The following is a 16,408-nucleotide window of genomic DNA, read 5'->3' as shown; positions in this document are numbered from 1 at the left end:
TGAAAAAGAGAGACAAAAGAGGGAAGGGCAAAAATAGAGAAGTGATCTTGATGATGATACCATTCCATGCAACTTTCAGATTTCCAAAAGTCCAGGGTTAATGCCTGAGAGTGTCTCATGCAGAATTTTATGAAAATAATTGTACTGAATGTTGAGTTCTTCTTTCTGTAGTAGAAGCTTATTCCACTTTATATATATGTTCTCTAAAAGCTGGGTGAAAATGGAATTTTTATAGATCATAGCACATGTTTCCCACACACTGAAATTGAAATCTTTGAGATGCTTAATTTTTATTTCCAAATACAGTTCAGTTGAGTTTCTTACATTAGTTTTATGTTGTAAGGCCTGTTCTAGCTATTAAATACCACTGTAGTAAAAGATCTATAAATACTTTTACTAGGAAAGCACTATTTAAAAGAGCCCTGAGAGGTAAATTCTTTTGAAACAATAGTACCAAGTTCCTGATTTATCTGTCTTATGGTTAGCAGTTTTGTTTATTTAGCTCTCTAAACACAGAGATAGCTGTGCTTCTGCAAGCGCGGCGGCTGCGACGGACCGCGCAGAAGCGCGGCGGCTGCGACGGACCGCGCAGAAGCGCGGCGGCTGCGACGGACCGCGCAGAAGCGCGGCGGCTGCGACGGACCGCGCAGAAGCGCGGCGGCTGCGACGGACCGCGCAGAAGCGCGGCGGCTGCGACGGACCGCGCAGAAGCGCGGCGGCTGCGACGGACCGCGCAGAAGCGCGGCGGCTGCGACGGACCGCGCAGAAGCGCGGCGGCTGCGACGGACCGCGCAGAAGCGCGGCGGCTGCGACGGACCGCGCAGAAGCGCGGCGGCTGCGACGGACCGCGCAGAAGCGCGGCGGCTGCGACGGACCGCGCAGAAGCGCGGCGGCTGCGACGGACCGCGCAGAAGCGCGGCGGCTGCGACGGACCGCGCAGAAGCGCGGCCGAGAGGAGCTACCCCACGCCCAAGGTCAGGGGCAGCGACCGAGAGCGCCAGGCTGCGACGGTGCAGAAGCAGCTGAGAGGAGTTATCCCACCTCTGAGGTCACGGGCGGCAGCCGGGAGGAGCTACCCCACATCCGGGGTCAGGGGAGGCGGCCGGGAGGAGCTACCCCACGTCCGGGGTCAGGAGCGGCAGCCAGGAGGAGCTACCCCACGTCCGGGGTCAGGGGCAGCAGGCGGGAGGAGCTACCCCACGTCCGGGGTCAGGGGCGCTGGCCGGGACGAGCTACCCCACCTCTGAGGTCGGGGGCAGTGGCCGGGAGGAGCTACCTCACGTCCGGGATCAGGGGCAGCGGCCGGGAGGAGCTACCCCATGTCCGGGGTCAGGGGTGGCGATCAGGAGGAGCTACCCCACGTCCGGGGTCAGGGGCGGCGGCCGGGAGGAGCTACCCCACGTCCGGGGTCAGGGGCGGCGGCGGGGAGGAGCTACCCCACGTCCGGGGTCAGGGGCGCCGTCCGGGAGGACCTACCCCACGTCCGGGGTCAGGGGCGGCGGCCCGGAGGAGCTACCCCACGTCCGGGGTCAGGGGCGCCGGCCGGGAGGAGCTACCCCACGTCCAGGGTCAGGGGCGCCAGCCGGGAGGAGCTACCCCACGTCCCGGGAGGAGCTACCCCACGTCAGGGGTCAGGGGCAGTGGTTGGGAGGAGCTACCTGCTGCGCAGGCGCAGGAGGACCAAGAGGAACTACTCCACGTTCAAGGTCAGGAGGGGCGACCTCGTCCAAAGTAAGGAGCAGTGGCTGTGCTTTGCTGGAGCAGCTGTGAAGAGACACCCCACGTCCAAGGTAAGAGAAACCCAAGTAAGACAGTAGGTGTTGCGAGAGGGCATCAGAGGGCAGACGCACTGAAACCATAATCACAGAAAATTAGCCAATCTGATCACACGGACCAGAGCCTTGTCTAACTCAATGAAACTAAGCCATGTCCCGTGGGGCCACCCAAGACAGGAGGGTCATGGTGGAGAGGTCTGACAGAATGTGGCCCACTGGAGAACGGAACGGCAAGCCACTTCAATATTCTTGCCTTGAGAACCCATAAACACTATGAAAAGGCAAAATGATAGGATACTGAAAGAGGAACTCCCCAGGTCGTTAAGTGCCCAATATGCTACTGGAGATCAGTGGAGATATACCTCCAGAAAGAATGAAAGGAAGGAGCCAAAGCAAAAACAATACCCAGTTGTGGATGTGACTGGTGATAGAAGCAAGGTCCAATGCTGTAAAGAGCAATATTGCATAGGAACCTGTAATGTTCACTTTAGTTCAGTTCAGTCGCTTAGTTGTGTCCAACTCTTTGCGACTCCATGAATTGCAGCACACCAGGCCTCCCTGTCCGTCACCAACTCCCGGAGTTCACTCACTCACGTCCATCGAGTCAGTGATGCCATCTAGCCATCTCATCCTCTGCCGTCCCCTTCTCCTCCTGCCCCCAATCCCTCCCAGCATCAGAGTCTTTTCCAATGAGTCAACTCTTCACATGAGGTGGCCAAACTACTGGAGTTTCAGCTTTAGCATCATTCCTTCCAAAGAAATCCCAGGGCTGATCTCCTTCAGAATGGACTGGTTGGATCTCCTTGCAGTCCAAGGGACTCTCAAGAGTCTTCTCCAAAACCACAGTTCAAAAGCATCAATTCTTCGGTGCTCAGCCTTCTTCACAGTCCAACGCTCACATCCATACATGGCCACTGGAAAACCATAGCCTTGACTAGATGGACCTTTGTTGGCAAAGTAATATCTCTGCTTTTGAATGTGCTATCTAGGAACTTTCCTTCCAAGGAGTAAGCGTCTTTTAATTTCATGGCTGCAGTCACCATCTGAAGTGATTTTGGAGGCCAAAAGAATAAAGTCTGACACTGTTTCCACTGTTTCCCCATCTATTTCCCATGAAGTGATGGGACCGGATGCCATGATCTTCGTTTTCTGAATGTTGAGCTTTAAGCCAACTTTTTCACTCTCCTCTTTCACTTTCATCAAGAGGCTTTTGAGTTCCTCTTCACTTTCTGCCATAAGGGTGGTGTCATCTGCATATCTGAGGTTATTGATATTTCTCCCGGCAATCTGGATTCCAGCTTGTGTTTCTTCCAGTCCAGCATTTCTCATGATGTACTCTGGAATGTTAGGTCCATGAATCAAGGCAAATTGGAAGTGGTCAAACAGGAGATGGCAAGAGTGAATGTCGACATTCTAGGAATCAGCAAACTAAAATGGACTGGAATGAGTGAATTTAACTCAGATGACCATTATATCTACTACTGTGGGCAGGAATCCCTTAGAAGAAATGGAGTAGCCATCATGGTCAACAAAAGAATCCAAAATGCGGTACTTGAATGCAATCTCAAAAACGACAGAATGATCTCTGTTCGTTTCCAAGGCAAACCATTCAATATCACAGTAATCCAAGCCTATGCCCCAACCTGTAATGCTGAAGAAGCTGAAGTTGAACAGTCTTCTATGAAGAAGTTGTAGGTCTTCTAGAACTAACACCCCAAAAAGATGTCCTTTTCATTATAGGGGACTGGAATGCAAAAGTAGGAAGTCAAGAAATACCTGGAGTAACAGGCAAATTTGGCCTTGGAGTATGGAGTGAAGCAGGGCAAAGGCTAATAGAGTTTTGCCAAGAGAACGCACTGGTCATAGCAAACACCCCCTTCCAAAAACACAAGAGAAGACTCTACATGACATCACCAGATGGTCAACACTGAAATCAGATTGATTATATTCTTTGCAGCCAAAGATGGAGAAGCTCTACACAGTCAGCAAAAACAAGACCAGGAGCTGACTGTGGCTCAGATCATAAACTCCTTATTGCCAAATTCAGACTGAAATTGAAGAAAGTAGGGAAAACCACTAGACCATTCAAGCATGACCTAAATCAAATCCCTTATGATTATACAGTGGAAGTGAGAAATAGATTTAAGGGCCTAGATCTGATAGAGTGCCTGAGGAACTATGGATGGAGGTTCGTGACATTGTACAGGAGACAGGGATCCAGACCATCCCCATGGAAAAGAAATGCAAAAGAGCAAAATGGGTGTCTGGGGAGGCCTTACAAATAGCTGTGAAAAGAAGAAAAGCAAAAAGCAAAGGAAAAAAGGAAAGACATAAGCATCTGAATGCAGAGTTCCAAAGAATAGCAAGGAGAGATAAGAAAGCCTTCCTCAGCGATCAATGCAAAGAAATAGAGGAAAACAACAGAATGGGAAAGACTAGAGATCTCTTCAAGAAAATTAGAGATACCAAGGGAACATTTCATGCAAAGATGGGCTCGATAAAGGACAGAAATGGTATAGACCTAACAGAAGCAGAAGATGTTAAGAAGAGGTGGCAAGAATACACAGAAGAACTATACAAAAAAGATCTTCATGACCAAGATAATCACGATGGTATGATCACTCACCTAGAGCCAGACATCCTGGAATGTGAAGTCAAGTGGGCCTTAGAAAGCATCACTATGAACAAAGCTAGTGGATGTGATGGAATTCCAGTGGAGCTCTTTCAAATCCTGGAAGATGATGCTGTGAAAGTGCTGCACTCAATATGCCAGCAAATTTGGAAAACTCAGCAGTGGCCACAGGACTGGAAAAGGTCAGTTTTCATTCCAGTCCCAAAGAAAGGCAATGCAAAAGAATGCTCAAACTACCGCACACTTGCACTCATCTCACATGCCAGTAAAGTAATACTCAAAATTCTCCAAGCCAGGCTTCAGCAATATGTGAACCGTGAACTTCCAGATGTTCAAGCTGGTTTTAGAAAAGGCAGAGGAACCAGAGATCAAATTGCCAACATCCGCTGGATCATCGAAAAAGCAAGAGAGTTCCAGAAAAACATCTATTTCTGCTTTACTGACTATGCCAAAGCCTTTGACTGTGTGGATCATAATAAACTGTGGAAAATTCTGAAAGAGTTGGGAATACCAGACCACCTGACCTGCCTCTTGAGAAACCTATATGCAGGTCAGGAAGCAACAGTTAGAACTGGACATGGAACAGCTAGCTGACTGGTTCCAAGTAGGAAAAGGAGTACATCAAGGCTGTATATTGTCACCCTGCTTATTTAACTTATATGCAGAGTACATCATGAGAAACTCTGGGCTGGAAGAAGCACAAGCTGGAAATCAAGATTGACGGGAGAAATATCAGCAACCTCAGATATGCAGATGATACCACCCTTATGGCAGAAAGTGAAGAGGAACTCAAAAGCCTCTTGATGAAAGTGAAAGAGGAGAGTGAAAAAGTTGGCTTAAAGCTCAACATTTAGAAAACGAAGATCATGGCATCCGGTCCCATCACTTCATGGGAAATAGATGGGGAAACAGTGGAAACAGTGTCAGACTTTATTCTCTTGGCCTCCAAAATCACTGCAGATGGTGATTGCAGCCATGAAACTAAAAGACGCTTACTCCTTGCAAGGAAAGTTATGACCAACCTAGATAGCATATTCAAAAGCAAAGACATTACTTTGCCAACAAAGGTCCGTCTAGTCAAGGCTACGGTTTTTCCAGTGGTCATGTATGGATGTGAAATTTGGACTGTGAAGAAAGCTGAGCACCGAAGAATTGATGCTTTTGAACTGCGGTGTTGGAGAAGACTCTTGAGAGTCCCTTGGACTGCAAGGAGATCCAACCAGTCCATCCTAAAGGAGATCAGTCCTAGGTGTTCATTGGAAGGACTGATGCTGAAGCTGAAACTCCAGTACTTTGGCCACCTCATGTGAAGAGTTGACTCATTGGAAAAGACTCTGATGCTGGGAGGGATTGGTGGCTGGAGGAGAAGGGGACGATTAGGATGAGATGGCTGGATGGCATCACCGACTCGATGGACGTGAATTTGGGTAAACTCTGGGAGTTGGTGATGGACAGGGAGGCCTGGCGTGCTGCGATTCACGGAGTCTCAAAGAGTCGGACATGACTGAGTGACTGAACTGAACTGTAACACAGTGACTGCATGTGGGCTCAAAAGTTCAATGCAAAATGGGTCCAAAACAGATTATGGATTTATAGAATTTTATTAGAATTTGAGAGTCAGCTGTAAAGATGATTCATGCTAAAAAGACGTATTTAGCAGATGAGGAAAACAGGTCCAGAGGGGCTTACTAACCGCTTAAGGTTGCTGCCAACTTAAAGAGACAGATCAGGAGAATATAGAATTGAGGTCTTCTGAGTAGTTTCTTCAGTCAACGGTTTTTACTATTACAGGGGTCAAAAATACTTCCCTGTAAAGGGCTAGACAGTGAATATTTTAGGCTTGCAGAGCATATGTTCTCTGCTGCAACTATTCAACTCTGCCATTCAGCGTGAAAGCAGCTATTTCTGTGGTCCAATTAAACTTTATATATAAAAATAGAAAGATAGATGCATTAATTTATGAAAGCATAGAGCTCTTTATGGATAAGCATCTTATGGATAGCATCACTGACTCAGTGGACATGAACTTGGGCAAACTCCAGGAGATAGTGAGGGACAGGGAGGCCTGGCATGCTGCAGTGCTGCAGAGAGTCGGACATAACTGAGTGACTAAACAACAACAACAGAGAACTCTTATGTGAGTGCTTTCGTTTCCAGATTGTATATTGTCAACCTCCCTACTATGTTGTTGCTATTGAAGAGCCTGTGGGTATAACAACATAAAACCAGATCTTCTAGTAGTTCTTGAACCTTCCCACTTTTATTCAATCCTTGTTAAAGAAGCTTTTCTATCTACTTTAGAGGATATACTCCCATAAGCTTTGAGTAAAACATAACAATTTTGACTTAAGACCATTCACAATCTGATAACTAATATTAAAGATGCAATTTTCTACTAAGCAAATTAACCTAGAAATGTGAAGGAAGATTCTAAATTCAAAGAAAAAGGGAAGTACAAGTAATTAAGCACAATCATATTTGTAGTTAATATGTCAAACATGAAAATGGAATGCTCCCCCCTAGAAGATTCTGTGTCTCATTTAAGGAAGTGGGAAGCAAACAACAAAAAAATGGTTAGCTCAGACTTCTGCTAAATTAAACTACTGTACACACTTAAGGAAGCAACAAAGTTATTGAGTAGGGAACAGGAGAGTTGAACATGGATGAATTACTGACTTGAAGACAATGTCAAAAGCCAAAACTCCCTTTTTGGTGATCCATAACTGAACTCAGAAAAAAACACCATGAAGCTTGATAGGCATGAGGGCAGGGAGGTATATTTTTAAAAGTCTAAATACAAAACACACAAGCATGAGACGTAGAATAACTCACTGGCATTGTACTCAAGTGGTGAGGACACATCTACTCATTTTTTGATACACTGAGGGGGCAAAAGGCATCACAGGGAGACACAAATAAAAGTGTGACATAAGGATTTGAGAGAGGATCATCTTACTAGGATTCAGAATACTGAACTCAAAACCTTAAAAAGGGTGGAGAACCTGGAGAGGTTGAAGCTGAAGAGAGATGACCAAACGGCTAGAAAAATCAAGGCAGAAATGTTAAAGGACTGAGGCTGACTATATTTAAGAATTAGGTTCTAGATGATAATGAGGTAAGACCATTGATTAAATCAGAACCTCCCATCTCTCTCCATGCAGTCACAGCCAAAGTTATCATTCAGTTTAGTCAGCTTAGCCTACATGTATCAGTCTAAACACAACTCTAAAACCTAGAATTTCATAATTAAGTCAGGACACGTGATTAAAGGAGGTTGTGCTATCATCTCTGAAGATTAAAAATGAGTCTTGTTGGTAAAGTCAGTATGGCTATATTTAAGGGCAATTGTGGGGCTTCCCAGGTGGTGCTAGTGGTAGAGTACCTGTCTGCCAATGCAGGAGACTTAAGAGATGCAGGTTCGATCCCTGGGTGGGGAAGATCCCCTGGAGAAGGACATGACAACCCACTCCAGTATTCTTGCCTGGAGAATCCCATGGGCAAAGGAGCCTGGCAGGCTATGGTCCATAGGATCGCAAAGAGTTGGTCATGACTGAAGTGACTTAGCATAGCATAAGAGCAATTGCATGGAATAAATAACTGAGGAATCCTTTTGGGTCTGTGTAAAAGTACTTTATAAAGATGATCTTTTAATGTATATAACAACTTTCAAAAGCCAGACTAACTTTGGAAGTAATAAATTCTGCATTTCAGAATCAAAAATGCATAAATTGCTTTGCAAAATATAGGAAGATCAAACTCATGTCAGTTATTATTTATGTAACTGTTCATACCAGAATAACAGTTTTCAGTTCTCAGAATCAAAAGTGCCCTTTGGATACCAGATTTACTGCCTGAGTGGCTGGGGCCCACCATCTTTGTGCTCATGTGCTGTCCTCTCTGGTAGTGAGAGGACTGTGGGTATAAGTGCTGGTTTTCATTAGGGCACAAAGGTCCTTGATAAATCCTTAAGTAAGCTCTTGTTGAATTGACGGAAAGAGGAAGATTGACAAAAGTCAAAGTGCAGTCGCTCAGTCGTGTCCGACTCTTTGCGATCCCATGGGCTGTGGCCTACCAGGCTCCTCCGTCCATGGAATTTTCCAGGTAAGAGTACTGGAGTGGGGTGCCATTGCCTTCTCCAGGGGATTTCCTGATCCAGGGATTGAACTCGGGTCTCCTGCATTGCAGGCAGATGCTTTACCATCTGAACCACCAGGGATAGCTCAGATTGACAAAAGGCAGCTAATTAGAGCTTCCCGGCTGGCCTCTCAAAGATGCTGCTTAGGGGTTTCAGAACTCTGGCAGGTAGTAGTGCTGTACAACAGAACTTTCCGTGATGATGGAAAGGTCTTATGCCTGTACTGCCCCAAAGTGTAGCCACCAGCCACATGTGGTATTGAGCAACTGAAATGTGGCTAGTGCAACTGAGAAATCAAATTTTACATTTTATTGGTTAAAATTAAAGTATCAGTAGCTACATATGCCTAGTGGCTATTGCACTGGACAGTGAGTACTGGAAAACAGCATTCCTCAACATTTTTTTCCAGTTCTGCAAAGTACAGGAACCCAAGAGACCAACTGGTAAGTCAGAGAAGTAACGCAGGCTATATTTTTGTAATCTGCAAAATCAATAAAGGAAAATTATAGGAAGTTATCAGAAATCTCCCTCCTTTTCTGTATATACAAGGAATAAATGGTTTTAACCTCTAAACTGAATTATGTGGATGCAGCTCACCATTTCCTGAACTGATTGCAATAAATTTACCCAAATATAGGATATTACTTCTATTTGTACAGAATATCTTTGACATACTTCACTACAGGGAAATTTGCTTTCTAATTCATGAACCAAAGAGGATGGTTTCTAGAACAGATTCCCTCCTGAGCCTCTTCCCTAGACAGACAAGCTCAGGCACCCACAGCCCTTTTGCGTCCCCTGCGCCCCCTTGCACCGTAACTCCTTCATGTAAATGGCACCCAGAGTTAGAGTACAGGAATGCCTCCTTAAGAGACACACACCCATAGAGCACAGATTTTTCAGACAGCCTGGAGCACACAGTTTGTCCCATGCATCCTAATATTCAGTCTGAGAAAATACAATCCTCATATCTAGTACTCTTGCCTGGAAAATCCCATGGACGGAGGAGCCTGGTAGGCTGCAGTCCATGGGGTCAAGAAGAGCTGGACACTTACTGAGCGACTTCACTTTCACTTTTCACTTTCATGTATTGGAGAAGGACATGGCAACCCACTCCAGTGTTCTTGCCTGGAGAATCCCAGGGACGGCAGAGCCTGGTGGGCTGCCGTCCGTGGGGTCGCACAGAGTCAGACATGACTGAAGCGACTTAGCAGCAGCAGCAGCAGTCCCGTGCTCAGGACTATGTAGTTTATATAAGAAGCACTGCTTCTAGAGGATTTAAAAAAACTGAAGTATTAAGCTCAGTTTAATAGAGCTCAGCTGTGGTGTTCTAAATGGAAGGAAATCCAGAAAAGAAGGGATATATGTATATGTACACATGATTCACTTTGCTGTACAGTAGAAACTAACACAACTTGTAAATCAACTCTATTCCAATAAAAAAAAAAAAGATTCTAGAGCTTGGTATGAAATAAAAGGAGGGGAAAAATTCAACATATGAAAGGTCTGATAACCAAAATGGGGAAAAGAGTTTTTCCATTATCATTCACAGATATAAAATAAAATAATGAAAGAAAGGAAAGTAAAAATAAATGGGTGATAATTCAAATGACATGCAGGGTTCTATAAACATTTAAAACCTACAGTTCAGACGATAGTCTGAAAATGATGTTAATGCTTTATAATTGTCCAAATAATCTTCTCATCAGGGATTTGTTGTATCCTGTAGGCTGCTGAACAGGTTAAATGCCAAAATGAATGTATAAATGTGGAAAGGAACAATTTCTGATTGCTGAGTGTTGACATTATTATAACCAATAATGAGCGATAGTCTTGAAATTTCAGCAGAGTAAAATGAATAATGTTTTACATTCTGGCATAAAACAGTTCCATAAAATTTTCAGAATGGGAAAAAGGTTTAATTGCAAATATAATAAACTCACTACCAAAAATACATTAGAATTTATTCAAACAGGTATAAGCCTTTTGGAAGGTGAATTATTTATAGAGATCAAATATCTTATTAAATACATGTACACATTCTGATGCCAACAATTTCAGTAGCAAACTTATCCTAACAATATAATCAGAAGTGTACAAAGATTTAGTAATAAAAATAGAGCCAATGCAATAGTATTTATGGCCATGGAAAACTGGAAGTAATGCCCACGTCCAATAGCTGGTTAATAAATTATGATGTGTACGTATGATGGAATTTTGTAGACCCATTACAAGTTTGTGCTTCAGAGTAATGACTCTCAATAAAGTAAACTTTTTGAGATCAGAATCACCCATGAGGCTTTTTCAAAACAACGCATGCCCCTCCAACCTCTTGCATGCCTGGGGCTGAGAGAGGGATGGTCAGTGTCTTGGGTGAGTTGAGTGGTGCAGTGAGTTACTGTTAGTATGCGAAATGTGTCACATCTCTCAAGTGTGCAAAAGTGAAAACCAGTATTTAAGAAGAATATCTGCATAAATTCACATAACATAAAACTAACCCTTTTAAAGTGTACAATTCAGTGCCAATTAGTACAGCCACAATGTTGTGCGATGACCATTCCTGTTTCATCCCAAACCCATTAAGTAGTCTATACCCACTAAGCAGTCCATCCCATTTAGGAATTACAGCTGTTTATAGAGATCAAATCAAGCATATTAAATAAATACTAAAATAATAATGAAAATAACAATAAAATATTAATAGAAAATGGTTATCTATGGAGAACTTATGACTGACAGGTACTATTCTAACCGCTAATAATATATTAATTCATTAAATCCTTACAACCCTATGAGTTAGCTATTATCACCATCATCCCCATTTTATAGATAAGGAAACTGAGGCACAGAGAATTGAAATAACTCGTTCAAGGTTACACAGCTAGTGTCAGAGTCAGGATTCACCTCAGGCAATGTAGCTCTAGAGGCCATTCTTTCTCTGAATGCTGTACTCCTCTTTCTTCTTGCTACAAAATTTCCTACCTCTGACTTAATTACAAAATCAATTTTCTACTGCTTTCTGTGAACTTCCCTTTTAATCACTTCAAAGGGAATCATAATAATTAGGTTGTTTCCACCATTTGATGAGCTTAAAAATAGTGTCTGAGTAGAAGGATGGGTACCTAGCTGTTCACTTGTGAAAATAAATTGGGCGGTGGGCTCTGAAAGCCAGGAAAGTTGCAATCTTTGTTGTAGAAGCTCCTAGAAGTGGCAGAATGAGAAAGAGTTTTTTGAGGAGAGTAGGTATAACCAGCTTTAACCAGGGTGACTGAATCACTGAATGGGATGCAGCTTTACCAGAAGCTGAAAAAACCTCAATGACAAGTCTGCTGATGTTCCTAATTCTAGGTTGTTTGGTGGGTCTTAAAATTTTAAATAGGCCTGCAAAGGGATGTGGTAAATTCACATGACCCCTCTCTGCTGTGACAGCTTGCTCCTGTCCAAATGAATCTTAGTCACCACTTTGGCTATTTTAGGCCCAAGTCCGATTCTGTGGCACTGGGAGAAATACAGCATGTATTTCTTGTGATGAGGCAAGCCTGAGCCCTGCGGTAAAAGGCTTGTACTTGGGCAATGAGAGGTTCAGTCTCAGACAGGGTAATATCACATAGGCCAAAGCAACATCAGAGTTAAAAAGACTTCAGGAAAGACTTGAGACAGAGGTATAGTTAATAGCTTCTTTGGGAAAGAAACTAATTTAGAAAATGGCTGACCAAATTTCACTTTGGCTACGATTTTTTTTTTCTTTTGTAGCCTGCACTGGTTCAGGTGTATAGTAAAGCAAGCAAACAAACAAAACCCCAGAGTCTTGGGAAACTTCTTTGGGCACCATCTCAATAACAGCATGTTATCAATAATTATTTTTCTGCCGAGGATTTTTAAAGTAAATAGAGAAGAGCCAGTCTGAACCTCCTGACTGCAAAATCACCTAGGAGAAAGGCTAACTGGGAATAATAAACCCCAACAGTGACATGTTAGAATTGCCCTTACTCTACAATTGTACTCTCCAGTAGAACTTTCTGCAGTGATGGAAACAGGCTATACTTGCATTATCTGATACGGCACCACTAGGCTATTGAACGCTTGGAATGTTCTAGTGTGACTGAGGAACAGATCTTTTATTTATTAATAATTTAAATAATGTAATGATTAATGTCTCCCTTGGACAGCAAGGAGATTAAACCAGTCAATCCGAAATGAAACCAACCCTGAGTATTCACTGGAAGGACTGATGCTGAAGCTGAAACTCCAATACTTTGGCCACCTGATTTGAAGAGCCGCCTCACTGGAAAAGACCCTGATGCTGGGAAAGATTGAGGGCAGGAGGAGAAAGGGATTACAGAGAACAAGATAGTTGGAGAGGACGAGATGGTTGGATGGCATCACTGACTCAGTGGACATGAGTTTGAGCAAACTCTGGGAGATAGTGAAGGACAGGGAAGCCTGGCATGGGGTCACAATGAGTCAGACATGACTGAGTGACTGAACAACAACAAATTAATAATTTTAACTAATTTAGGGGACTTCCTTGGTGGTCTAGTGGTTAAGAAACTGCCTGCCAATTCAGGGGACGGAGGTTCAATCCACATGCTGCGGGGCAACTAAGTCTGCACGCCACAACTACTGAGCCCACGTACCACAGCTGGAGAGAAGCCTGTGTGCTGCAACCAAGACCCGATGCAGCCAAATAAAAAATAAGTATTAAAAAATAATCCTTTTACTTCACTTAGATTTTAACAATTACGTGTGGCTAGTGGCTAATATGTTGGCCAGTTCGGCTCTGTGTGATAATATTGTGGCTTACATAGTTTTCCAAAAATTCATAAAAACATTCTTATAAATCTAGAGTTGAAGGCAATCATTCACAACATATTTCAAGGGTCAACTACTAGTGAATGAATAAATATTATTGCAACTTATGAAGTATCTGAAAATAGTTATGAAGAAAAGTTTTACAGCTTTCAGGAGTCACATGGCTAAGGAGGACTCTTATCTAATCAACCACTTAGAGAACAGAGTTAAGTTTTTTAATAGAAATCAAAGTAAGTCAAACCTGAGTTAATTTTAAGACCATAATATAATCGTTTCCTTTGTTGCAGGGAGGAGGGAAATGCTGTCCCTTAAGATTTTTGTCCAGTGCTGTAAAGATTCCATTATCTTATTCTGGGTCTTTTTCAAAAACCTCAAAAACCTTTTAAAGTCAAATGGGCTGTCCAAATGAAGTAATAGTGCTTTTTTTCTTTTCCAGTGGTTTGGAGGATAGGGAGTATGGTAAATGGGAGAAAGGTATCCTAGGAAGAATAAAGAAAAAGCGAGAAAAGTGATCTGGAAATATTTTCTAGTAGACCAAGGTTGTGGGGATTTTTACTGCTTTTTGATGGTTGTTCAATCCTAGTTCCAATTCTAATTTTGTGTTGTTTCCATTGAACTAAACTTATGTTTTCTGTCAAAATATTTAAGTTTGAGAAAATGTGGCCTAGATTAAAATTCAACAATAGTGGATAATAGCAAGTTCCTATTTTTAAAGTAATTATATCTCTGCTATGAATTTTTAAAGATAATATAACTCTAAAATGTGATTCATCTTCCATTTATTATAACTTATTGCTGGGATTTACTTAGATATTACCTTACATTATTTAAAAAAAACCCAAATCTTACTGAAATACTGGTAAATTTTGGCATTGAGAATTTGGCTGTAAGAAAACTACAGCCAACAGCAGTATAATATTTATGGGCACTGAAAAAGAATACAAATATCAGCAAATGCCTCTGTCTGGCTTTTTGCTGATTTAATTTACCTTTAGTTTCCTCCGTGCATTGAATTTCCTCAGTTGCTCTACTGTTTCTGGAAGATGAATCTTGTAGGCATAACGATCCCGCTCCTAAAAAAATATGAAAGATAATAAACACACATAGCTCTTTAAAAAAGTGAAGAAGCTAAATTTAAAATAAACAACAAGCCCAATTGGATATGAAGGTCAAAACTGATAGTAAAATAGTATTTCATCTTCATCAATAACAAAGGGCTAAAATAATGGTCCATGTAATTTTTCAGATACATGGCTATGTGGCTAAAATAATTTATTATAATTATTATGAAGGTATGAAGTTGACACAATCTTGTCAGGTAAAACGAGCCTTTAGGAAATTAACTCACAACTAATTCAGCATTCTGAGTTGTCAAGAATAACTGGATTTTAAAAGAAAAGTCACAGTATCTTCAAACTAGGACAAACTTATCAAGCCCATTCTAATCCAACCATTTCTCCATGTGGGATCCCCTTCAATCTCTGATGGATGATCACTCTGTTTGACTTCATACAGTAGGAGAGTATTACTTTATGGCAGCCCACTACAATTTTAAGAACGTGAAAAAATTCTTATTCAGCCCACCTGTGGCTTGTCTGGACTAGCTCTTCTCTTTGGGAATCACAGAGTAAACACAATCCCTCTTCCATATAATACCCCTTTAGTAGTTATGAGGGGGTTCATGCTTCCCAGTGAATCTATTCTTCTCTGTGGTAACATCTCCAGTTGCCAACTTCTCATGTGTATTTCAAATCTCCTGTCATTCTCCTTATTGCCCTCTTTGGTTCTAATTTGTCAATGTATCTTGAAGATTTTATGCTACAGGTACTTATTTTAGAAATATTTCTCGAGTACCTACTATGTGCCAGGCATCGTTCTATGCACTTGGGATTAACAAGTAAACAAAACCTTAACAAAGATTCTGGCCCTGATGTCATTCATATTTTAATGGGAGAAGATAAGAAAATACAAAGAAGGGAAATTATAGAGTATGTTAAGAGTGCTATGGAATAAAGCAAAAGGGAAGTCAGGGTAAAGGTGCATTGCAATTTAAAGTAGGGTGGTCAAAGTATGACCCAAATGAGAACGTGACATCCAAGAGGTGAGGAGAGTGGCCTAGGCAGATAGAACAACTACGTGCAAAGGCCTTTCAAAGGAGACAGTGTGCCTGAAATTATCAATAAACAGCAAGGAGACTCATGTGTGGAGTAAATAGTAGATCAGACTAGACAAGTGGCAAGGCTGGTGCAGGCCACCAGGGGCCTTTGGCTTTTATGTTGAGTGCGAGATGGAGCAACTGGGGGGTTTGCAGCTGGAGTGACGTGATCTGACAATGTAGAGGAATACTCTAGCTGTTGTGTTGAGACTAGATTGGAAAGGGGAGAGAGTTAAAAAAAAAAAAAAAGCATGGAGAACAGTTAGGAGGTTATTGTAGTAATCCAGGGGGGAAATGAAGATGGATAAAACCAGATGGAAACAATAAAGACAGTGAAAGGGAGATAGACTCTGAATGTAGTTTGTCTTCCTGAAGAAGTTTTACTTTTTCGGGTATAATTAGCATACAATTAACTGCACATATACGATGGGATAAGTTTTGACATACGTATACAAACATAAAACCATCCCCACAACCATAATGGACACATCCAACACTCTCAAATTCTTTCTTGTGTCTCTTTTGTCACCCCCTTCCCCATCCCCAGGCAATCACTGATCTATTCTGTTACTTTAGATCAGTTTTCATCTTCTAGGATTTTACATAAATGGGATAATACAGTACATATTAATTATTATCCAACTTTATTCACTCTGCCTAAATATTTTAGCTTCACCCACATTGTTGCCTGTATCAATAGTTCATTCTGTTTTATTGCTGGGGGTATTCCATTGAATGTGCTGCGCTTAGTCACTCAGTCGTGTCTGACTCTTTGTAACCCCATAGACTGTAGCCCGCCAGGCTCCTCTGTCCATGGGCATTCTCCAGGCAAAGATACTGGAGTGGGTTGCCATGCCCTCCTCCAGGGGATCTTCCTATCCCAGGGATCGAACCTAGGT

The 16,408-nt window shown here is 42.5% G+C and overlaps 1 protein-coding gene across 8 annotated transcripts in view; it reads right to left on the bottom strand.

Annotated features, from left to right (window-relative positions):
- The window catches only part of CASK (calcium/calmodulin dependent serine protein kinase), a 374,286-nt gene that overhangs the window by 100,307 nt on the left and 257,571 nt on the right, over positions 1-16,408 (bottom strand). For all 8 annotated transcript variants that reach the window (XM_024987781.2, XM_024987783.2, XM_024987784.2 and 5 more), the window contains exon 9: positions 14,344-14,427. In XM_024987781.2, the coding sequence (XP_024843549.1) occupies positions 14,344-14,427 (84 nt within the window). The remainder of the gene's footprint in view (positions 1-14,343; positions 14,428-16,408) is intronic.

Source organism: Bos taurus, chromosome X, assembly GCF_002263795.3.
Source record: "Bos taurus isolate L1 Dominette 01449 registration number 42190680 breed Hereford chromosome X, ARS-UCD2.0, whole genome shotgun sequence".
Classification (NCBI taxonomy): Eukaryota; Metazoa; Chordata; class Mammalia; order Artiodactyla; family Bovidae; genus Bos; species Bos taurus.
Note: the sequence above shows the minus strand (reverse complement) of the source record. Positions and strands in the feature narration are given on the sequence as shown.